The 25,385-nt window shown below is 40.4% G+C and overlaps 1 protein-coding gene across 20 annotated transcripts in view; it reads right to left on the reverse strand.

Moving 5' to 3' along the window:
• Positions 1-20,472, reverse strand: part of Fubp1 (far upstream element binding protein 1) — a 31,838-nt gene extending 11,366 nt beyond the window's left edge. For 8 of the 20 annotated variants that reach the window (XR_007593141.1, XR_007593140.1, XR_007593138.1 and 5 more), the window contains exons 1-17: positions 20,239-20,472; positions 16,163-16,253; positions 15,476-15,538; positions 14,366-14,404; positions 13,624-13,663; positions 13,160-13,212; positions 13,005-13,076; positions 12,771-12,828; positions 11,478-11,640; positions 11,278-11,376; positions 11,069-11,170; positions 10,559-10,661; positions 10,354-10,454; positions 6,791-6,932; positions 6,124-6,284; positions 2,986-3,137; positions 2,617-2,696 (exon numbers count right to left, since the gene is read on the reverse strand). Coding sequence is in view for 14 of the 20 variants with exons in the window: in XM_050149532.1 (XP_050005489.1) it covers positions 2,617-2,696; positions 2,986-3,137; positions 6,124-6,284; positions 6,791-6,932; positions 10,354-10,454; positions 10,559-10,661; positions 11,069-11,170; positions 11,278-11,376; positions 11,478-11,640; positions 12,771-12,828; positions 13,005-13,076; positions 13,160-13,212; positions 13,624-13,663; positions 14,366-14,404; positions 15,476-15,538; positions 16,163-16,253; positions 20,239-20,346 (1,627 nt within the window). In the remaining 6 variants the exon portion in view is untranslated. The remainder of the gene's footprint in view (positions 1-2,616; positions 2,697-2,985; positions 3,138-6,123; positions 6,285-6,790; positions 6,933-10,353; positions 10,455-10,558; positions 10,662-11,068; positions 11,171-11,277; positions 11,377-11,477; positions 11,641-12,770; positions 12,829-13,004; positions 13,077-13,159; positions 13,213-13,623; positions 13,664-14,365; positions 14,405-15,475; positions 15,539-16,162; positions 16,254-20,238) is intronic. The other 12 variants (XM_050149541.1, XM_050149540.1, XM_050149538.1 and 9 more) reach the window with 8 other exon arrangements.
• Between the last annotated feature and the right edge of the window lie 4,913 nt (positions 20,473-25,385).

A 25,385-nucleotide genomic window follows, 5' to 3' on the forward strand; every position in this document is an offset into this window, starting at 1 on the left:
TTAAACAGAAAGAAAAATTCCAAGGTTTATATGTAAACTCCACAATTAATGTTTATCTTTCTGGGGATTCCTGACAAACTGAAAAATTGACAACAGCAAATAAAACTTTCAATTTTTTTTCTTTTTAGTATCATTGTTAACACTTAGCTTTTAGTTCAGAAACTTGGGCCTCAGGTAAAGTAATTTCCTAGGTTACAAAACTAGTGAATGATGGAACCAGAATATGAAGGACTGAACTTTTGGCTTCAAATGGTTTGCCTCGGCCTAATCCTGTATCTTTGCCCCCCCACCCCGGTGCCCAAAATAAGTTCACCAACAGTTCTGTAGAGAAGACATCTACGAGCTAATTTGTACCAAAAAAAACAGTATTTCACCATTGTCAAAACCTTGAAATTATTCTACAACCATTAGGATATCCCAAGCATAGTATATCACTTAATATTACCCACAAAAACATTTCTGAAAAAAACGTCCCATGTGACTCAGGCAGATGCCCAATGCCTCTACTTCTCCAGTGCTGGAATTACATGTGTGTGGCCTCCACTGTCAATGTCTTCCATGATTCAACCTCCTAGCTTATCCTTTTGTATAAGTGTGTGTGGGAGCATGTTTGCTCCTGTGTGCACAGGTGCATAGAGGGCAATGACTGACTTTGGACGTTCTCAAACTGAAGTTATTTTGCCTCTAATTATGTATTATGCGTGCATCTACACAAATGTGCAGGTCTCTTGGAAAAGGAAAGGTCAGGGCTCCTCCGCAGCACTGCAGGCACGTCAGGTGGTAAGGATGGACCTTAGGTCCTCATGCTTGTCCTTTCCATCAGCCCCATTTCTCTCTTTTGGTCTTCCCAACACTCAAAGTCGAAAAAAACGCTGGACTTCTCACCAGTCACCACGGCCTAGCATCCCCTGCACCAAGCTTTCTTTACCTAAACAAGTGTTTTCCTTGTAACTAGAATGTACTGAGAATCACTATTCTTTAACACAGTATCAGTCCAATTATCCACTTAAGATGAAGAAAACAGTCTTAGGTAAAAAACTCAAATCAACCAGTTATAGAAATATAACTAACTTATCTGATTTTAAGCCTACACAGGTGGCTATGAGGCACCGTGTGAGTGCTGAGAATCAAACCCAGGTTCTCTTGAAAAGTGGCTAGTGCTTTTAACCACTGAGCCGTTAAAGAATTTCTTAACCACAGTAGCTATCCCAAACACTACTCCTAGAGCAGTCCTATGCAATGTAGGTTACTCATATAAAGTCTTTCATTTAATCATGCCACTTCTAAACGCTTGTTAGAATGAAGGAAACTCCTAATTTTTAAGGCAATTGTACTTGATGCTTCTTCCACACCCTAAAAGTCTATTACTGTTTACACTGGGAATGTACCTTAATAGGCTTTTTAGCACCTCTTTCACACTCAGATGCCATAATCCAAATTGTGTTTCTTTTTTTTTTTTTGAAACAGTTTTCTTGTGTAGCCCTGGCTGTCTTCAAACTCATGAGATCTGCCTGCCTCGGCCTCCTGGGACTAAAGACATGTGCTATCATCACCTGGCTCAAGCAGTTTCATTCATTTAAAAAATTTTTTTTAACTGTTTAGAGAATTATTTGTATGTGTGCCTCCAGGCCAGAAGAGGGCGCCAAATCCCATTACAGATGGTTTTGAACCACCATGTGGTTTCTGGAAACTGAACTCCATGACCTCTGGAAGGAAGAGCAGACAGAGTAACTGCTGAGCCATCACTCCAGCTCTCAAGTTGTTTCTTAAATGAACAGAAATTGTGGAGTTATTTGGTGACTGAGCAAAGTTCCTAGGATAATTTAATATTATCAGGCCACATTAAAATATTAAAATTTAAAATGTTTAACAAACCCAGCAAAGCAATTATATTTAACACAATTGCTTTGGTTTTTTGGAAAAAAAAAAAAACTATGTAGAAAGTAATCTACAACTAAGAACATATTCTTTGAAATTTCTCCACTGAATTCTAAACTATAGAGGCTGGAATGTGTGTGTGTGTGTGTGTGTGTGTGTGTGTGTGTGTGAGTATTGGGGGCCGGGGAAGAGGCGGACGGACGACCAAATTATAAGTGGACGGTTTTGCTTGTGATGGTGGGGAAACAAAACCATTTTGTGGGAATGTAAATGAGAACAGGATGATAAAGAAAACTCAGATTAGAAGAAAAAAATGAATGTATTTTAGAGTTTTGGTATGCAATGGGGACTTAATTTTTACTAATATTTTAAGGTATCTTATCAGCAATAAAATAATTTATATTCATCCTCTGAGAACTTGGTACTGTTAGATACACTTTATAAATAGGAACTACTACAAAGTCACAACATATGAAACAGCTAAAGCTTGAGACACTGTACTTTTTATAGCAATTGATTTCAGCTAATTAAGTTAATTTTAAGCCAAACTGAGCTATATTACACTGTAAGAGACGCTGAGTACCACATTGAGCTTTATAGGCTGAGACCTTGGCTCAAAAATGCAGAGACAAAAAAAAATTCTATCAGTCTTACACTGCAGGGAGACTGCCCAACACTGCTGAAAAACAGCAAAAATGTCATATACAAAGTAGAATCATAGATAATCTTATCCTCTACCTGGGTCAGGAGGAGCCTGTTGCTGCCAATGTGGATATGCATTTCCCCATCCCTGGGGAGCATATGGGGCTGGAGGACCACTGAAAAGACAAACACAAATACCATTCACCAAAAGTCAGAATCTCTATTAAAAGAAATAAAAATTTGTTTTATGTGTATGTTCTGCCTGTGTATGTGATGTGCAACCAACCACATACAACTGGTGTCAGATACCCTGGAACCAGAGTTATGTTTGGTTGTAAACCACCGTGTGCTGCTGGGAACTGAATCCAGGTCCCTCTGTAAGAGTATTACGTGCTTTTAACTGCTGAGCCATCTCAGCCTAGGATCTTTAGGAAAAACCCAGAACCAACCAAATTTAGTACTTACTGAGGAGCTGGACCAGGTGGTCCTGGATTGTAAGGTGCAGGGTTGTATGGTCCCATTGGAGTTCCAGGCCCTGGAGGCCCAGGAGGCCCATGAGGACCTGGAACCCCATGGGGCCCATGGGGTACAGGTGGCCCTAAAGGATTTACTGGGCCCTGCAAAAAAAAAGAAAAACCAAACAATAACAAAAAAGGCACACAAAACATATAAAATACACTCAAGTGTAATGGCTAAGCAATTCTACTCAAGTAACAAGTTTAAATTTACCTTCCTCTCCTGAAGCTGCAAAAAATCTCAGATCATAAAATGTGAAATTCATTAAAATGAACACTAGCAATTCCATTTAGCTTTTTACTCCTTTTCAAACAATGCTATTTCTCATCTTTAAAAAAATCAGACCACCTAGTTCTTTTACTTTCCTAATATCAGACAACCATCCTGACAATATATTTCCCAAACTGCATATTGTCTAGGGAACACTTTTTAATTCTCAATCTAGTATCCCAAACAACTTTATGTCACAGGAATCCCATTTAAACCAATAATTTCATCTACCGTCCCTCATGTTGTGCCCGTCATAACTTTCTAAATAGCACATAAAGTTCCTCCACAGTTGATACAACACAACACATCACGGTTATTCTATATAACCTCAACAGAACACTTTTTACCATTCCTCCCTTATCTGGAAGTAAGATCTCATTATGTAGACCAGGCTGACTCATAAGATTGGTCTGCCTCTACCTTCCAAGTGTTGGGAGGATTAAAGACATGTGCTATTATACTTTGCTTTATTTTTTTTTTGATAGGCCACCCTGCAAAACCTACAAGAATCATTAGATTTAGATGTCATAAAACATTTCTTTTTTACAACTGACAACTAATATTAATACTTTTGAACAAAATGCTTACAATCCTTAAAAATTTTAAGGGCTAGAGAGAAAGCTCAGAAGTTAAGAGCAGTGGCTATTCTTCCAGATGTCCTGAGTTCAATTCCCAGCAACCACGTGGTGGTTCACAACCATCTATGAGATCTGGTGCCCTTTTTTAGTATGCAGCTAGAATACTGTATGCATAACAATCAATCTTAAAGAGCACCACATCCACTGGACAGTGGCAACACATACCTTTAATCCCAGCAACTTGGGAGGCAGTTCTGTGAGTTCCAAGCTAGCCTGGTCTACATAATGAGTTCCAAGCCAGCTGTTACACAGAGAAACTCTGTCTCAAAACATCAACAGTAACAAGAGATGTTACTCTTGTAACTTGAGTTATAGGCTTTCTGGGAACTCAGTTTGGGTCTTCTAGAATTGTTACTGTTGTGCCATCTCTACAGTCCCAGAAAATGCTTCTCCCATCAAAATTACTTCCTTTGAGTATGAACATGCAAATGCCATACTGTGAATGTGGGGACAACTTTCGGTAGCTGGTCCTCTCCTGCCACCATGAGGACTCCATGTAACGCTCCAGTCATCAGTTCTGGTGGCACATTAAGACAACTCAGCAGCCTGGCAAAATACCTAAACTGAATTTGGCTATCAACTTCCTCACTACTAATGTTTACTAGGACATTTATGCTGTAGTAAGCACTAAACCAAACTATTAATATTGTTTCTCAATATGACCCAACAGAAACCCTGATCTAGGTCTATTAGGCTAAGGAAAAAAAAAAAATCAGCTGCACACAGTGGTTTATGCTTACTCCACCACTGAGAGGAAAAGGCAGGCAGACCTTTGCATTTAAGGCCAGCCTAGTCTACACTATCTCAAAAACAAAGCCAGAAAATGAAAATGTGGTTACCCATCTTTCTACTCTTTGGTGTCAATTTTTGGCATTGCTTGACTTGCAAATATCTTTAGTTTAAGAACAATAACAAAGTGTATATTCAAATTTAAGACATTTTTCAAACTTCCTTTGTTGTTTAAAAAAAAACACACACACACACACAATGAAGTGAACCCCTATCTGCCTCATTATAAAGCCAAGTGGTCAAGTCTCTGTTGCACTACCAGAAAACTTTCTATCTAGCCCTGTCCTGAAACTCACTGTAGACCAGGTTGGCCGTGAACTCAGAAATCTACCTGCAACAGCCCCCCAAGTGCTGGGATTCAAGGCGTGTGCCACCAACGCCAGGTGGAATATCTCTGTTAAAATAGAAACTGTTCTACTCTACTTTCATTTTATTTCTGTGTAAGGTGCAGTACACTGAGTGTGCTGTCTCCATGTGACTTGTTAGTGTGGGTGCAGATGCACAGGTGCTTGTGGAAGCCAGGATCAACACCGACTCCTCCACTGTCTTTCACTGAGTGGTCTCTCTAAGCAAACATGTGATGTGTGAATCCCCTCTGTGTGCTGTCATTCCCATTAATGAATAAAGAAACTGCCTTGGCCTGTTGATAGGGCAGAACTCAGGGAGGCAGGGAAGACAGAACTGAATGCTGGGAGGAGGAAAGAGTCAGAGAGAAGCCATGGATCCTCTGCCTGTGAGAGATGCCAGTTAGAATCTTGTCAGTAAGCCACAGCCATGTGGCGATACAAAGATTAATGGAGATGGATTAAATTAAGAGTTAGTCAATAAGAAGTTAGAGCTAATGGGCCAAGCAATGATTTAATTACTACAATTTCTGTGTGTTTATTTTAGGGCTAAGCTAGCTAGGGCAGCCGGGAACCAACAAGTAGTCCCCCCCCTCCTACAAACATGGATTTTGCTGGGCTAGGTGGCCAAGGAGCTCCAGAAGAATCAAACTAGTATATGTTTCAAACCTCTGATGATTGGTAGCCAGTCCAACAGTCAGAAATTATAAATTACTTCAGCAGAATGGGAGATAAATACCTTAACTCACTACTTTGATGCAGCAGGGATGGGTAGTGTGGGCCTTGATAAACATTGAACTCCTGTAACTAGTTAGGCTACCCAACTGCTGCCTGATCTAATATTATCTCTGATCTATGGACACTCAACTGTGAAGTGGCACGGTTAACAAGAATACTTGTAATTCTGGACATCTTTCCTATATTGTTACATGATCGTGTGCTGTACCACAAAAGCTGTAATTTCAGATGACAAATTACATTTTCCCATGGTACAGTTGAATTAAGTACCAGGAACTACATTATAAACAAGTTTAAAGGGCACTCACCCCAATCTTCTCTTCTATGAGTTGCCGAGCGTAGTCTATTTGCTGTGGAGTGCCACGAATTGTAAATAACTTCATATTAGGATCTGCGTTAGGAGGAGAATTTCTCTGAAGCTCTATTCTCGCACCAGACTGCTGGCTTATGCTTTTTATGGTTTCGCCTCCTAAAAAAAGAAAAAAAATTAGCTCAAAGAATGTAAGAAATGCTGTAATTTAAAAAACACCTATTTAATAAAGTTTGATAGTATTCCATTGGACAATAATTTGTTATGATTTTCTACTTATTCTGGTCTTCTATCTACAACTCATACCAAATACAGTAAGTCTATTCAAACATATAAATCCTAACATGGGTAAAAACAGTAAAACTTCAATAAAGAGATTTTGTAAGAAACAAATTAACCTAAATACAATCCCAAAAAACAAAACAAAACCAGTCACCCCTAATTCAATTAGGATCAAGTTTTATTTCTTCAACGGATAACTGACCCCTTTCCCTAGAAGCCAATGAAACAAATCCCATTTTTAACAGTGTTGTTTTAGTTGCCATGTAAAATCCCTTTCCTACTAAAATACTTCCAAAAACAAACAAAAAAATCAATACCATTTGTGTACAATAAAGTGTCCAGAAAAATCAGTTATGTTTAACAAAGAATTTAAAATACATTGCCTTTTCCAATTATCAATCCAGTTTTCCCAGTTGGCACAATGAAATTAAATTCCTGTAGTCCACCAGGTGGTCCCATATTCCAGTTGCCTTGACCTCTACCTCGTCCTCGCCCACCAGGTCCAGGTCCACCAGGATTACCAGCCTGAAAGGAGGAAAAAAAAATGAAGAAATGCTTTAAAAAAATTAATAGTTTTATTTCCAAACTTTCCTATTTCTCAACAATGAAATTAAGAGATGATTTAAATATTACTTGAGAAAAATATTCAATTAATCAATAACTTCCTTTTTCTTTTGAGACAGGATTTCTGTGTAGCTCTGCCTGTCTTCACAGAACTGTGACAAGCGTTAAAGAAGCCCTTCCCGGACCTCTCCATGTCTGCTATCAGACCCTGTGGGGTTTGGGGTTACACGAACACTTGTCTCTGACACAGCTTTTGACACCCTACTTTTTTTTTTTTTTTTTGGTTTTTCGAGACAGGGTTTCTCTGTGGCTTTGGATGGCGCCCAGACGTGTGGCTAACTGAATCCACAAAAAGCCTGAGAAAGCTTGGGAAAGGGTAAAGCATGTTTTCTTGGTAGCAGCAGTTTCTCGGGTCTCTTCTGCTTGTTAGAAGCAAGCAAGCACTCTCATCTAAGAGAGGCTTCCTGACTCAGCTTCAGCTGCAAAACCCTGCAGCTCATTAAGAGGTCCTGCCACAAAATACTTAAATGGTGTTGACGAAAAGCTGAATGCATGCTTTTCGATTTTCAGCCGTAGCAGGAAAAAAGCTGTGCCATTTAAAAATGCCGGCTTTCTGGGCCATCCTGCCAGGGCATGCTCTGACTGTTTGAGGCAGGAGGGCCGGCTACAGAGAGAGGACTTGAGTGTTGTCTGTTGTAGCTCGCTTGCTGGCAGGGACCTTGAAATGCGTAGAGTTGTGGCAGTAACTGGTACCTCAGCCTTGAGGCCTCAGCCTTGAGGCCGGAAAGCTAAGGAATGGACTGGATCTACCTGGCAAAGCCACGGCTTTAATCCTACTCATATTGCTCAGTAATTTACAGACTCATGTGGTCAGAAAAACAGAGAGATATACAGTAAAGAGATTCAAAGATAAAGAAAATGTTTAAATGATTTACAGTGTGTTAGAAATATATGCAAGTTAAAAGTTAAAAGTTCTTAAAAAAAAAAGTAAGAAAAAGAGAAGTTGTGTGTGGTAGTACACGCCTTTAATCCCAACACTTGGGAGGCAGAGGGAAATTGACCTCTGTGACTTCAAGGTGTGGTAGCACAGGCCTTCAATCCTAGTGCCTAGAAGGCAGAGACAAACAGATCTCTGTGAGTTCAAGGTGTAGTAGCAAACGCCTTTAATCCCAAATGCCTGCGAGGCAGAGACAGGCGGATCTCTGAGAGTTCAAGGAGAGCCTGGTCTACAGAGTTATTCCAGGACAAAGATACTGAGAATATACAATAAAATTAAAAATAAACGAAATAGAGGTTAAAATAAAACGTACAAAGATGGAAAATACACAGAGAATCTTGATACTGTATACTATTATGCTCTCTTTGAATTGTTTGAATGCTGAGGAAGGAGCAACAGATGCTAAAAGATATTTGTTTATAAATGCTGCTGAACTAATCCAACGTAGAGATTTTGATGCCTTGACTTTGAAATTTGGATCTAAGGACATGATACTTTGGAAAGGAGTTTCTTTTTTTGTTTTCACAGAGGATGAGACCCTGTTCATTTCTTCTATTCCGATATGGTATGATGGACCACGCCCTCCTGAACGGTTGTTGTGAATACCTTCAGAAAATTGCTTCGCTCAACTGCCAACTGAGATGAAACTAGCACACAGGTTATATCATGAACGACCTAATTAACGACGCCCCCATTCAGCAGGAAGCAGTTTGGAGAGAAAAATCTGCGCCCATATTCCCAAATATGGTTTATAAACGTTCTTTTACATTTAAAGGGGGATATGATATAGATATGAATAATTTGCATTAGTATAGATTTTGCTTTATTGATAGAGATTTAAGGTCAATTTTGAATGTATATAGGTTGTTAATGAATAATCATTAATAGTAGTTAAGCTTGTAGTTATGTTAGTTAAGATTTGCTAGATGTGCATAGATATATTTTAGATAGGCATTCTTCATATCTTTCAAAGGCTAGAGAATATGACATTTTACATGTTTTAATAACTTAGGACTTTTCATGACAATGAGACACTCTGCTCCTGGCAGCACCAATCTACTTCAAGAGGAAGATGGGCATCGAAGAGGATCATTATGGAGTTTGATAGCCATTTGGGCAAGAAACTGCTCTTGCCTGGACTATTGCATAAACTGGACACAGAGAACCAGCAGAGAGAGGACTGCTGAACTTGCCTAAAGGTGAGATGATCTTTCGGGGTTCCTGATTCATGAAAGAGTCTGCAAGACATTCTTCAGGACAAGCAGATAGTGACTGCCTTTGAAAGTTCCTGCTTTGTGGAAATGTCTGCTGGAAACTATGGGCCTCTAGGCTGAAGATGGATGCCCCAACGGTACTGAGGAACTTTGGGTGACTGTCCAGGCAGTGAGATGTCTCTGTCATTTCTAGAGTTTGAGAGTTTGCTTATTTCTTATTTGTTTAGGTAATATTGTATCTTTCTGGACTGTTTGATGGAGTTAAGAATAGTTAGCTATAGTTATAGTTTTTCTTAGTTATGATATAGATTATTGTAATTTTTACTTGATAACTGTTTTGTGATATGTAATTTTGCTATGTTAAGTTAAAGCCTTCTTTTTTTTGTTTAAACAGAAAAAGGGGAAGTGATGTGGGAGTGTCATATATCAATCTGTTGATTTCATTGGTTAAGTTATAATAAACCAACTGCTTGGCCTCAGCTTGGAACATAGATGGGAGGAGTAAACAGAATAGAATTCTGGGCGGAAGAGGAAGTGAGGTCAGACTCTGCTCTGCTTCCGGGGAGAGAGCCGACAGCTCGGGAGCACAGACGCCATGCTCAGCTCTCCCGGGTAGACGCGATAGCTCTGCTCTCTGAGGCACACGCGATGAAGATGGATGGAGGCTAGACTCTTCCCGGTAAGCGCACCTTGGGGTGCTTACACACATTATTAGAAATGGGCTAGTCCAGGTGCGAGAATTAGCCTGTAAGGGCTAGAGTTCATGGGCCAAGCAGTTCTTTAAATGAATACAGTTTGTGTGTTGTTATTTCGGGCATGAGCTAGCCAAGCGGCTGGGGTGTTGGGGACGCAGCCCCGCCGCTCCTTATTTCAACATTTGGAGCCTGTCCTGGCACTAGCTCTGTAGACCAGGCTGGTCTTGAACTCACAGAGATCCGCCTGCCTCTGCCTCCCAAGTGCTGGGATTAAAGGCGTGCGCCACCATCGCCCGGCTCACACTACTTTTTCTGCAGTGTTTCTGCAGCAGTTCTTCTGCCCTTAAGATTTTTATCTTAAAACAATGTAAATGGTTAGTCATTTTAATACATCAACAGATCCTAATATAATATGGAGGGGTATGATTAAAAACTTCCAATGAAAGCAAACTGAAAATGTTAATTTCCTATCAAACCTGAACACTTCGTAGAAGGTCTGTGATAATCTCTGCAGCATGCTGACATCTATCTGGAGGTCCTGTTATCTGTGCTATCCTATCAGGTGTTGTTCCATCATCTACAAAAAAAAAAAAAAAAAAAACAAGGAATTGTGATAAAACAATTATGAGTGTCGGGATTAATAGCTATCAATTCTTAGAACACCAAATATACCTTACTTACCTGGCTTAAACTGAATTCGAACACCAGCATCATTTTGTATTTTTTTAATCATTTCTCCATTTCTTCCTATTACGATGCCAACAGCAAATCTTGGAATTGGGACCTTAAGTAAGTAAAAGATGAAGTATGTTAAAAAATATAATTTCTCGGGGCTGGAGAGATGGCTCAGAGGTTAAGAGCATTGCCTGCTCTTCCAAAGGTCCTGAGTTCAATTCCCAGCAACCACATGGTGGCTCACAACCATCTGTAGAGGGGTCTGGTGCCCTCTTCTGGCCTGCAGGCATACACACAGACAGAATATTGTATACATAATAAATATTTCAAAAATATATATATAATTTCTCAAAAATTCATCTTCACCAAATCATAAAAATATAGTAAATGATCATGTCAAACAGTAACAAGAAAGAAAATGAGAAAAGGGACGTATAAAAAGAATTCAACTCCCAAACAAAACACGAAAGCATTTTGTGGATAGGACCCAATTCCGGATCCAGCATGTTTACTTACGTCTATCCCTTCATTTCCTCCTATTCTTGAGCCATACTCATTCCGCACTTCTCTGAAACCACCTTGATCACGAATTAATTCTAAGACCATCTCCTTGGCTTGCTAAAATAGAGAGTTATCTAATTTAGAAAAATTCTCAAAACAGTTTAATGCTTATTATCTATCACCCCTCCCCTGCCATTTTATATAAGTGACAAAGTGAGGCTTACCTGAACTTTGTATGGGTCACCCGTAATCCTAAGAGGTTTATCAGCACCAGTATTTTGAGGCCCATCTTGAATCATAACCATTTTAACACCAGCTCGTTCCTATTATAATCATGAAAATAATGCAAGTTAACAACAACAAAAAAATAGTAACTGGCTTTTAAAAGACTGAATAATAATAATAATTATTATCATAACAGTACCTGAAGCTGTTTAATAGTCTCTCCCCCCTTTCCAATAACGAGTCCTGCCTTGCTGGCTGGAATCATGATTTCCTGAACTGCATTTCCAGGTCCATCACCATGATGAAAGCCAGGTGCTGGTCTTCCCTTTTCAACAATCTGGTCCAGTAATCTTTTTGCTGATCTGTAAACAAATTAATATAAAAATGTGTAGCATAACCAACCTTACCCAAAAATGAAACATAACAGAGTCAATCAATTTGATTCTAATCATTGGTGTCATACAGCAGTTGAATTTGGATACACATATGCATGGTGAGAGGCAGGAAGAAAAAGCAAAGCCAAAGGGAATGTGAAAAGGGGCAGTAAAAAAGCGACCATGAACCAAATAAATACAGTAATTTAGTCATAAGAAAGATGTCTTGAAGTAGGAAGAAATGGTCTTAGGCAAATGAACACAACAGAAGGCTGTGTTTCAGTGTAGGACGAGGTAGTAACTTCTCACAACTTTTAAGTTTTCAGTAAATGAGCTTAAGTTGGCGTGGTTGCTTGATTTCATGAGCCCAATAAAATACTCTTTTCTAAGTTGCCCTCCTTGGTGTTTTGCCACAGCAACAGGAAGTAATAAGACACTGAGTGGGGCAGGGATGGTGGACACCTTTGGGAGGTGAGTTTGAGGTCAGTCTGACCTACAAAGGGACAGCCAGGGCTACACAGTGAAACCTTGTCTAGAAAAAACAAAACAAAACCAACCACCAAACAACAACAAAACAAACGACAATGAGTGTTAAAGATTTCGGTAGTTTTAGATGACATCATCAACTTATTTATATGTAAGTCAAATCAAGTTTTAGTAATTTTGTGTCTATGAATACAACTCATGTGTTTAGGCCAAATTACAACCATCAGTACCATTCTTGGCATAGTATCATCTTTTGAAATAGGGTCTTCTCAATGGCTTTAAAGCCATGAAACAGTGTAGGCTGGCTGACTACAAAGCCCCCAAAGTCTGCATGTTTCCAACACCACAAGACTGCTCATATTACCATGCCAAGTTTTTTGGTTTTCGCTCTTAGGCACAAACTCAGTTCTTCCTACTTGGAAAGCAAGAACCTGGATGTGTTACCTCCCTGGTCCCTGTTTTTAACAATTTTCTGTCTTAGATGATGATCCCTATTATTCAAGAAAGGTAGGCTATATATAAACTTTAAAGTGAAGTTTTGAAGGCACTAGTAGAAGACACTGATGAGGAAGGAATGAAAACACAAAGTCTTCACATTGCTATCTAAGCAGACTTAACATTTTTAAACTTACTGGACAGATTCAGGTGTTCCGGTTAGCATACAAGACCTTTCTGGAAGGCCACCACTATCTATAATTAAATAGAAAGAAAAGCTTAGGTTAAAAATAGACAAAAAGTAGCATCATCATCTTCAGAAACTTAAAAAATACTCATATTTTCTAGCTACTCTCAAAAAACTTCGAGGGCTAGAAAAAAGGGGCCGGAGACAGAAGAACAAAATGCATACACAAAAAGAAGAACGTTACCAGGAGCTATCTGTATTTTGCATCCAGATTCCTGCTGTATGCGTGAAATCTGTTCTCCTCCTCTGCCAATTACTAGTTAAGGATAAAAAAGGGAAAGTTATTATTTAAATTTTTAAAGCATATTTATATTTTGGAAACTAAAAAATGTTACTTACTAAATCCAACCATTCCATCTGGAACTTTGTATTCTTCTGTCATTACAGATCTGCTAAGAAATAACAAAAACTAGTATTTTCTCCAAAGGGAGATGTGTGCTTGGACATGAAAGGTAGTTTTATAAATCCAACCAAGGTCTCCTAAAAGCTCAGACTCCTGTTCTTAAATTGGCAGCATGTGTAAGTGAGCAAGACAGCTAACTGAGTATGTAAAAGAGTTCAGCGTGAATGTCATTTTACCATTTACTTTACTTTCTTTCTTCTAAAATGTGTCAATTTCAACTATTTTCCAAATTACCAATTTCTTACATAAAAAGAACAAGATTCTATATCATCTTCCCAATAGGACAGAAACAAACCACACATACAAAATTGTATATCGATACTTTCAATATAAACTAACTTGGTTGGTTATATACACAATTCAATTAAGACTTGCAAATTACTTAAGGTTTTGACTATACCTTTGCTGCTGATGCATCGGAGGTAACTGTGCTCCAAAAGCTTAAGGAAAAAAACAAACAAACAAAACTTCAGAGTTTAAGTTTACTCAACACAAGCACACCAAGTATTCTATATTCTTTCCTTGATGCATATACTGAAGAGAATAAGAGATTCAGACTATTCAAATCATCACTGATGGCTGCAAGAAAGCCAAGAAAGGGCAAATATACTAGCAATGGCACACTTTTTTTTCAAGTGGCACATGCCTAAAAACTGGAGTTGTTAAATATACACATCAAACATCAAACAATGTTTACACATAACATGGTCACAATTAAAATAGAATTATTACCTAAAAAAAAAAAAGCATACATCTGTAAAAAAAATTCTGAGTAGACATTCTTAATACCTACCTATCCTCTTTGGCGTGGAAAGGCATACCTTTAATCCCAGCACTGGGAAGACAGAAGTAGATGAATCTCTGTGAGGCCAAGGCCAATCAGGGTTATAGAGTGAGCCTGGCTCAAAAACAAAATTCTCCAAACCAAAATCCTCAACCTATCCAAAAGTGTAACAGTTCCCAGCACCCACACAATGGATTGCAACTACATGCAGCTCCACTCTCAGGGAATTCCCATGCTATCTTCTGGTTTCCCGAGTGCACACAAGTCCACACAGATGCACATATACATATATAATTTTATATATAAATATATAAACAATTTAAAAAGTCGTAACAAAAATTCAGCTTGAAATACTTACAGTCATTTTGGGGAGCAACTTTCTTTGCATCTGGTTGATCTGCAAAATTAAATGTCGTTTATTTTTGTCAATTAAAAACAAAGCTGTCCCCCAAGCAAGAATGCCAATGTTTATCAAAATACCTGATATAAAGGTTTATCACTTGAACCAACCAAAATTGCCACAATTCAACCTAGACTCAAAACTCTAAAAACAACAAAAATCAAAACAAACAAACAAAAAAAACAAATAAAACAACCACACTCACAAAACCTAAATTCTTTCATTCTCTTCCTGTTTAAGCAATGCACAGACACTTTAAATAGTTTAGTGTAGACCGCCTTGGCAGGTCACTCAGTCTAGGGTTGTAACCCGCCTGGCAGATCAGTAATTCCAGGGTCCCGGAGAGCGGGAGAGAGGAAGAAGGCCATGCTAGGTTTGTCAGAGCCTCCGTTTATTTGAGTCATGGTTACAGCTTACATAGCCCCTTGGTCAGGAAGTCACAAGTTGACACTCCTAGTTCTCTAGATAATCGAGTGTGGAGCTATCTGTTAATAGCTCTCTATTAACAGATAATTGGGTGTGGGATAGGCTCTGCCAATTTTGGGGGGAAATGGCTCCTGACAGTATGGAATGATACAAAACAAAGTATTTAAATGCTGGTGAATACCATATGCTAAAAGCTAATGATGCTTCTTCTATGGTAAGAACTGACAACTAGGTAAGCTATATAAAAATCTGACATATCAGCTATATAAAAAATTGACATAGCAAAAGACAAGGGTAGTTGACAGTGACCACAAAGCTTTAATAAAAAGGAAAGCTCATATTACAAGACAGTTTCAATCTAAACTGTTTTATTCCCAAATGAAACACTTCACTACATGAGTTTATCAAAAAAAAACACCTCAAAGCAACTACGTGACCGCCTTTCTCAAACAAAACACACACATTAGAATAGACAGTCTATAGTTCAAAGCACTACTATTGTCATTTTCCCCACTTCAAGGCTTTTGTGTAGCAAAAATTCAGACACATAAACCAAGAGACAGTTGTGTCCACTTAAGAATCCACTGGCTTGTTTATTTCGCGTTTACATACTGAACACAGGTAATAAATAAAAATTCCTGCCTTTAAAAGGAGAGGGCATTCCCTCCCAGTGTGTTGTACTGCTCGGATTTGTCCAAGAGCCATCTACACATAAAATAAAAAGAATACATTACACACAACATCTGAAGCATCATTAGCTCATTTTTCTTGCACTTTAAAAACCTCACTTGCAAATACTTAAAAGGAAACCAAGTATTCCCACTCAGGGTTACAATTACATTTCTATATGCTCAATTAGAATTATCAAAATTCACACACACAGAACTAAAACAAAAAAAGCATACACTTCTAATTGCAGAAGTGTCAATGTTTTTTTAAAAATAAGAAGCACTATAAATCCACTATAAAAGCCTTTGAAGTGAATTTCGAAGTAAATGAATAAGCAGCATACCGAATAATTGGGAAAACCAGGAAAGTGTTTCCTAAGCAATTTATATTTTTGGGTTTTTTTTCAGTATTAACGAGAAACCTGTGCAAACTAAGCATACTCCTAAAACAGGAAAAAAAAAATGAACTGTTTACTATCCCAATAATACTTTCTCCTAGGCTCACATTATACCTACCTTTTTTCTAGGTCTGTCTTTCCCCCCTTTCTGAGATCAATACACAGTATTATGTCAACAAATTATTTCAATAAATAAGAGTGAAAACCCCTCATCATTTGCATACTGTGCAAGATAGCTATAATGATTCCTGGCTTTAACTTACCTCCATCTTCTAGGGGTCTCTTTTGTCCCCCATAACCATAGTCATTTGAATTCAATGATGTACCAGCATCACCCCCAATTTTTGCTGCAATCTTAAAAAAAAATCAGAAAGGTTACAATACTAACATACATTTACTACTCTAAATTTCCTATACTAAATTTTCTACAACAATACACTATTGTTAGGATTAATTAAAAACTATCCTTAGTAGTTTAGGGAGCTAACAAGGAACAGTATGGGATTAAGCTCTATTAAAAAAAAAAAAACAGTTGGGCGCCGGGGTTGCATGCCTTTAATTACTTCAGGCAGAGGCAGGCTGATCTGAGTTCAAGGCTAGCACGGACTACTATAAAGCAGAATCCAGGCCAGCCACTGCTGCACAGAGAAACCCTGTCTCGAAAAAAAAAGGAAAAACAAACAAATATATGACTGACATTTCTAAGACACTGATGTGGAACTAACCTAACTGTTTATTATAAGCAGAAGATTGGGGGAGGCTAAGAGTATATTCAAGGCCTTACACCAAATATGGATCTGTTAAGTCATATCCCTATGTCAACTATGTCTCCCAGGGTTATTAGACTTTCCTCTTCATCTACACCCATACCAGCACACACAAAGTCTAAGAAAAGGCCTACAACTTAAGTCTTCAGTGGTGATCAACTTTACTAACCACCTGTCATTTCCCCATTAAAAGCCTATTTCATCTGTGGGTACCTAACCTTCTTTCCTGAAAGTTTTCCTAATCACACCTGGGAACACATCTTTTCTACCCTTTGATCTCAAAATGCAGCATTTACAAACTGCGCATTGGGGATCTAAGTGCACTGTGTGGGGCTGATAAAGGCAGTAGGTAGTAAGTGCCAGAGCAGATGGCATACTGAACTAGAGGAAAGTGGTTTAGACGGTGACCACTCTCTACAGTTAGCTTTTATAAACACTTCTGAGGTTACTCGAACTCCAAGAAACATGCACAAGAAAGTATACTTCTTTACCTAAGCAAATATATTACCTAAGCAAAGAAAGTATATTTCTTCATATTCCATCCAGCCATAGCTACAGAGAGACCTCAATTTCCTTACTATGGGATATCTATTGATAGTTCTACAACTGTCCAAAAGAAAATCAAAGTTGGTGCTTGATTCATTCATTCAAGATAAAGCAAAACCTTAAAAAATTGAAAACTGTTGACAAAGACTAGAACACCACAAAGCAGATAACTCTCCAAAATTAATCTTAGAAAATCATTTTTTTGGTAACCACAAACAAACAAACAAAATCCCTGAAGATCAATCAATTCCCAATACAGCAATATAGTCTCACTCTGTTGCCCAGGCTGGCCTTTCTTTCCCCTTTCTCACATGTTGGAATTATGAGCTCTATCGATAATTTTATTAAGCATATATTGTGTATGGGTAATGTCTGATTTTAATTCACATGTACAATCCAAGCTTCCCACTTGGATTTTTGCCCTACTTTTTCTTTCTTCAAACAAGTCAGCACTTAGCACCATTCTCACTGCCGTTACACATTTTGGAGTTCAAAATAATAATTCCCAAAAGATAATGACCTGAAAACAGTGTATTTCCTAAATGCCGATCCACACTTTCCTTAGCAGTTCAAGGGTGGAGGTGCTAATCTACTTCTAGTGTGCTGTCTAGAGTCGTGTCTTTGTCAAATGTTCTCAGACATTCTGAGCTTCGATTGCCACATCTTCACAAATGGGAAACTTCTACACACCTTACAGGATGGCTGTGGAGATTACATGTTCAGCGCAGATCCTAACATACAGCATACCCTCACCAATTCATCACAATATGTAATTCAATTCTAAAGCAGAGTACACAGCAACACTTGAAAATTGTTTTGGTCTAGGTAGATGTCTTTAATCCTAGCATTTGGGGGTCAGAGGCAGGTGGATCTCTGTGAGTTCAAGGTCAGCCTGGTCTGTAGGGTGAGTTCCTAGGTTAGCCAGGGCTACACAGAGAAAAAAAAAAGTGTTTTGGAAAATTAGCAATGCTTTATCTATCCTCAAAGACACAGATGCACTATACTTAAGCAAAGTGTGGGCCTGCAATTCCAGCACTCAGAAAGCTGAGGCCGACTCAAGTCCTGGAGGATAACAAGATAGCAAGGATACCTCTTCATCTCTAGGAGTTAACTTTCAGATCACACAATTTAAAATTGGGCGTGGATGACATACACCTTTAATCCCAAAGGTAGAGGTGGGTCTGATGTACACAGTGAGTGCCAGGACAGCCAGAGCTGTGGAGTGGGACAACACACTAAGGATATCTGCTGAATTAATTGAACACACCACGTACCTTATACAGGGCAAGGTCCTAAGGGATCACTATATACTTAGAAAGTTCAGGTGAAAGGACACTGTAATCACAATCGAGGCTTGCTGGCAAACAAAGCTTATTCACTTTGAATCTAGCTAGTGTTCCTCATTTTCTCACCTTTTCCTCCTCATATTCAATTCTAATGCTCCAGCTTACTCTTGGACTGTCAGTCCAGAAACCCTCCCTTTGTACAGGCTGCTGCTGCTTTTCTGTGCTGGCCAAAGGCTACCCCACCACCACCACCACCAGTGCACTGCATGAATGTCACCATCCACTATCTTGCACAGTGCATAATTGTCGTGCTTATTGTCTTATTAATTAAAGCATTAGCTATTCTGTTCAATGATATTTGATTCCTGGATTATCTCACACCTTCCTTAGAAAAGGAATTACACATTAAACATTAAGATGTTTCAAAGCTGAGGGGGTGGAGCACACCTGCAAGCACCAAGGAGGATTAGGTAGGACACCTTAAATCCCAGGCCAGCCTCTCCTTTTACAAACCCTGGTATCAAAAAAATTTCCTCAAGGGGCCCAGATAAAGAGACTCATATCTAAGGCTGTCCACTCTCATGCGACTCAAGAAAGCTACGTGGTGGGAGAATCAACTCCCACGTTATCCTCTACACAAACCACGACAGTCACTGAGCCCTCTCCACAAATAAATAAAACGATTTTTCTTTAGTATCCGTGTACTAGATAGTTAAATACGCTAGATGAATAACAGACTAGTAAATCTTCCAACACGTGATTTGCCACATCATGGTAGAGTGATAAACTTTGACTCAGTAATCTTTCAGTCCTGAGGGGGGTAAATTAGGAGGGAAGTAAACTAATATAGTCAAAACCGACTTTTGCAATATTTGTTCAACACTACTATAAAATGTCTAACAACTACGATAGAGTGCCATAAAAAGATGTTTTATTAGCTTACACCCAAATTCCGTAACGTCTTTTTGAGACAAGGTCTCTTTGTTGTCCTGGCTGGCCTCAAACTCAAGAGATCTCCCTGCCTCTGCCTCTGGAGTGCAGGGACTAAAGACGACGTGCCCACCAAGACAACGCTACATTTTTAAACCACAAAGAAATCAGAGGGCTACCTGAAGACACCAAAGTCCAGAGTTGGAAAAAAAAGATTTTCAAGTACAAGCACTTTTGTCTTTCAACCCGCTAAGTGGTGCCTTCGGGGCAGCAATACGTCCCAACGGAACACAAAGAGGATGGAGGTCTCGCCTCGGGAGAGGCAGATCCAAACCCAAAGCTCGCGGAAACCGGCCTGAGGCCATTTTTAGCTGGAGGGAAAGGCCGGAGGGCTGACCGCCCCGGGGAAGGGCGCTCGGGGAGCCTCCCCGGGCCAGGAGAACGTTACCTTCCGGGGAGGGAGGGCTCGGCGGGGCCGTAAGCACCGCTAGGCGGGCAAGCCCGTCCTGCCCTAGCCGTGACCCGGCCTCCCAGAACCTTCTTCCCCGCCGCTGTGGACAGCGACAAGCGCTTTACCGAACGGAAGCCGACCTGAGGAAGCCGGGCCACGCTGCGGAAGTGGAAGCCCCGTGGCCACGTTTGGGGAGCGCGCGTGGGAAGGGAGGCTCAGCCCGGACCTGAGCCGAGGTCGGCCTCGAGTGCCTGGGACCCCGGGACACATGGCCGTCTCCGGCTTAGCCCGGGAAGCCGGCGGGGACGGGGCCTAGCCCGCCGGAGGCTCTCGGGGAAGCCGCCGCGCTGCACGCTTACCTGCCGGGCTCTCTGCAGGGCATCTTTGAAAGCGTCGTTAACGCCTCCTCCGCCGCCGCCGCCGGCTGAGCCAGACGAGGGCGGAGGCACCGTTGAGTAGTCGGCCATGCCCACGCTACAGCCGCCGCTGCCGCTTCCTCGCGGAGGCTCCCCTCTCGGCTAACCGCTAAGAAAGGAAGAAAATGGCGGCCGTAGAGGCTCTATCACATTCTTGTGCGACCATCGTGCCGTAAAGGGGCGGGGACTAGGCGGCGGAAATCTCGCGATGTTTCAGAGCTAGCGAGGCTAGGGGCGGGCGTGGAGACAGGCCGCCTGGTAGAGACTATCGCGAGTCTTAGTCAAATCTCGCGAGAGTAGCGTTGACCGGGGCGCCCCTTCCCGGCGCGTCACCGCCTTTTTGTTTCCTCGCGGTGGCGGGGAGTCGGTCGTTGCGGTGGCGTCTGCTCCTGCTCTGGGCGCCTCGCCTCGTCTCTCCGCGTCCTCGGAGCGCGTGTCCTTCCCTGTTTCCGTAGTGAGGCGCTTGACGCCGCCGGGCGTGGATGTCACGCAACAGTGTCCCGCGAGCCCCCGAGGGCCGCGCGCATGTCCGCGGCGACGCTGCAGAACCGTCTGCGGCCCCGGCGGGAGCCCAGCATCCTTCGGGGTGCTGAGCTGCCGCCGCCTGCGACTGCCAGGCTGTCGGGGGTCACACGTGGGCATGATCAGACCGCCCGCCGGGCCCTTAGTTCCCGATCGATTGCTACCTATCGAGTGTCTATGTAAAAATAATGTGGGTGAGCGGATGGTGAAACTATGACCGCCCTTTGTCCTTTAAAAACGTGAGTGTTGTGACGTTCCATGTTAGACCCCGCAGCGTTGTGTGTCATTCGGCCAATCTCGTGGCCATACACGAGTGAACGAACGGTCTTGTTCTTCACCCAAATTGGCTTTGAGTTTACCCCACCCCCTGCGGGCCCGCAGATAAATGTAGTTTTCTGGATTAGATGGTTTTTATTAGGCGGTTTCTAATATTTGCTTTATGTGCCAATAATTACACATCTCCCCAGACCGTTCCTGAGCGTGCCTAATGTAATGCAAACAATTACTGGGGTGAGGGAGGGTTCTTAAGTCCTGTTCTGTTTCAACTTCCGTGTGCCACAATGACCCCCGTCCACAACTTGCTAAGAAAGAACAGCATTTTGTATGTTATCCCCCCCCCCCCCCCCCGGTCTCAGTCTAAGAACACTTTCTTATCAGGAGTCTTAGAATGCGGGAAATATATGTTACCGGCTTCCTGATAACTGGAAGCTAATGCGCCCTCGAGTTCAAGACCCATAGATCAGTTAACAAGTCATGTGCTTGCAGATAAAACCAGCGGTTTTCTTTTACCCAGCTCTGTCTCGGCCATTTTATAGCTCAGCTCACCCTTTTTTACATGTGTTGAATTATCTCAGAATGTGGATTTGGAAAAACAGTAACGGTATTGGGCTACAGATTTAATCATACCAGGGTATAAAACCTCGAAGAGTTCCTAAAAAATACTCAGTCGCATTTTTTATTTCATTAACTAGATTTACAACAATTAAATGTTCTAATCAAAACAATTCAGAGTATTATTACTCCCTTCTAGCATTATTTAATTTTTTTGTAAATACCAAAAGAACCTCCATTTCTAATTTCAAAAAAACATTATATATACTGGAAATATGAATATCCTAGAATGGAATACGTTGGAATCAGTGTAGACTAATTTGTTTGTTTTGTTTTTTGAGGCAGGGTTTCTCTGTGTAACTTTGGAATCTGTCCTGGCTCTTGCTCTGTACACCAGGCTGTCCTGGAATTCATAGATCTGCCTGCCTCTGCCCCCCAGGTGCTGGGATTAAAGGCGTGCACCACCACCGCCCTGCAGACTAGGTACTATTGAGATCTTGAACCTGATAATTGTTTGCTGTGTGGTTTGCGTGCTATAGTATTTAGAGCCTTGTTGGCCTGTACTTGCCTGGAATGCTATCCATATCCCTCCCACGCACCACCAATTGTGATAACTAAAAATATCTTCAGACGTTGAGTTTAACACCTTGAAAAGCTCTGACTGAGAGCTCTTGATTTCCTTGATTCATATCCCTGCCCTTTGTCTGGCCATCAGAAAGACCTTACTGACCATATCACCAATATATGTTCTCAGGTCCATTGATTTTTACCTCTGCTGCTTCCAGCCCTGGCCCAAGTTACCACCACTGTATTCTGGACCAAAAGGGTGACACTTTAGTTTTGGTCCTTCCTGTTTATTTCTGTGATTCAGTAAGGAATTTGTGGGGCTGGAAAAATGGTTCAACTGATAAGATCCCTGGCTGCCCCTCCAGAGGACCAAGGTTTAGTTCCTACCACCCATATGACAATTACCATCATAACTCCAGACCCAGGGGCACCAATGTCCTCTTCTAACCTGAAAGCACCAGGAACACACATGGTACACACACATAAAGACACTAGACCATGTACAATGAAATAATTTTTTAAAAATTGGGAAAATTTGTATAAATGTATATAATATATAAGGATTCAAAAGTAATGTACCCAGTGTTGAAAAATATCATCCAAGAACTATACTCATCTGCCTTTTTGTAGTTCAAGTGCTTTTCTGACTATATTACAATTCATTTATCATTTCTTGATTTCTTGAAAACAGATCTCTTCTGTATAGTTCCAATTACACTATGAACCCTTTCCCTAGAAGTGCTCTGTGTAATTAGTTTCTCTATACATTTCTTCCTCTTCTCTTATGCTCTTCCTGCAGCTGTTTGTTCACTTTGTTAGCCACGAATTTCTGGCCTCAGTCTTTATCTTGCTTCTTCCTCTGCTGAAGTCCTGGAGCCCCTGCCATGCACGCTTGATCTGACTGCGTCCTTCAGGCCTCAGCTCTCTGATGGCTCTTGTCAAGCAGTTCGGCAACCCCTCGCTTATCACCATGTCTTACAGTGTTTGTCTGTGTTGTTTACACTCTTATTTCCCTTAGAGTGTAAACCGGAGAGTAACGCCATCATCTCCATCATTATCATCCCTACCACTAGGCTGACAGTCTAGTTATTTGTTGCGTAAATAAATGTTGGGCCCAAACTATGTGTTAGTTCATTTGTTGATCTTGTGTCTGAGATTTCTCATCTACGCTGTGCTCGTAAATTCCTTGCCACCTTCAGAAGATCACTTCTGAACTCTTCAGGAATCACACAGTTCTATGCCACTGGAAGTTGGACGTATAAAATATGTTAATTCATCTGTATTCTCAGGCTCAGGAAGGGATTCCAGAAATTATAGTACATTTTAAATAGCCGTGTTCAAATGGGCTTGGTAAAATCCACGGTCTGTGTAGATTGGCCCATCAGGTAAGAGCTCTTGCTGCATTAATCTGAAGACAAATTCAGATCTCCAGAACTCACATAAAAAGGTGGGCACTTTTGTTTTTAGTAGAGTTTTTAGTAGAGTTTTATTTCTCTAATGATATTTCTATTTCTTTGTCTAGCTATGGACATTCTGGATTTTGTCTTCTGATTCTCTTTTGCTTTATATTAATAGATCTCATATTGTTTTGAAATGCATTTAAAGAGACATACTTAAGAGGAAAATTAAAGTTTTTTTTACACAGAGCATCTAAAGTTACTGTTTTCCTGTGATTTATGATAGCACTTCTTATGCCATTTTGTCTTGTAATAGCTAAGGATACTTTCCTTCAGAATAGAATGGTAGTTTTTGTTTTCATTTTTATTTTTTCTTTTCAAGACAGGATCTTATGCAGTCCAGGCTGACCTTGAACTTAAGATTGATAGGACTGACACCTAGTAGGTACTCAGTAATTCTTTTATTTATTCAGTCCATAAAAGAGCTGGGCATTATAATGTAATGTAATGTAATGAGTGTGTTAAAGCCTTTTCACATCACAGTACTCTAAATGCATGAAAGATCACAACTGGACATAAACTCTATGAATGTAATCTGTGGTAAAGCATTTGCATGTATGAATAATCTAAATCATGAGAAAATTCATACTGCAGAGAAACCCTATAAATGTATTCAGTGTGATCAAATTTTGTACTTTACATAAGAGTAAAATTTTTATATGCAAAAAAAAAAAGAGCTGGACATTGAGCTGGAGTCTGGGCAGGCAGAGTAGACAGTAAAAATGTCACCTTCATGACGATAGTCTTGGTCCATAGGGTCAGTAAAATCACAAGTCACTTTGTCAAGTCTCCGTTTCTATCAGTCTGGGTAGTAAGAGTCTGTTTCAGTAGACAATGGATTGAAAGATTGGGTTGGGAAAAGCCTAGCAACCGGATAGGTCATTCATCTAGCTAAAACTTCCCTCCTAGTGTAAGTTACAGTATTTAAAATAACTTCATGACTGCTCATTGTTGTCATCTCAATCCTTAGGGTCTGTTTTTAACCCTGAGTACAGAGCTGAGTACTGGCCAAGCACAAGTGGGAACAGGTCAGGCAGCACTGAGCGCATCTGACCCCGCTAGCCCCAAACTCGTTCCATGCGAACAGTCCAGTTCTTTGCTTGAGATCTTGTTTTCTAGAGTATGAACTTCTTGAGGATTGTTTCTGCTTTTGTCAGTTGGGACAAATATAATATAAATTTTGTTATAAACAGAAATGCAGGGGCTGGAGAGATGGCTCAGAGGTTAAGAGCATTGCCTGCTCTTCCAAAGGTCCCGAATTCAATTCCCAGCAACCACATGGTGGCTCACAACCATCTGTAATGAGGTCTGGTCCCCTCTTCTGGCCTGCAAGCATACACACAAACAGAATATTGTATACATAATAAATAAATACATATTAAAAAAAACCATAATGTTTAAAAAAAAAAGAAAGAAACGAAAATGAAAAAAAAAACAAGAAAGAAAACAAATGCAGCGTATAAGTAATGAGCTTGACATTCAACTCCATACACATTGAGCTGGTTGGAAAATTGTGTAGGATGTGTTTAAAATTTCCATTTGTCTCTTTATATCATACACATCTTACTTTACGTCCTATAGTTACCCATTTCTGCTCCTTCATTCAGCAGAGGTTTAGCTGTGTTATGTAAAGGTCTTGTTCTGGTACAGAAAACAGGAAGGAGAAAGAAGGAAGAACAACGAGGGAGTGAGGGAGATCCCTCTGGGAGATTC

Source organism: Alexandromys fortis, unplaced genomic scaffold (assembly GCF_014885135.2).
Source record: "Alexandromys fortis isolate MF-2015 unplaced genomic scaffold, M_Fortis_MF-2015_v1.1 scaffold_68, whole genome shotgun sequence".
NCBI classification, from domain to species: Eukaryota; Metazoa; Chordata; class Mammalia; order Rodentia; family Cricetidae; genus Alexandromys; species Alexandromys fortis.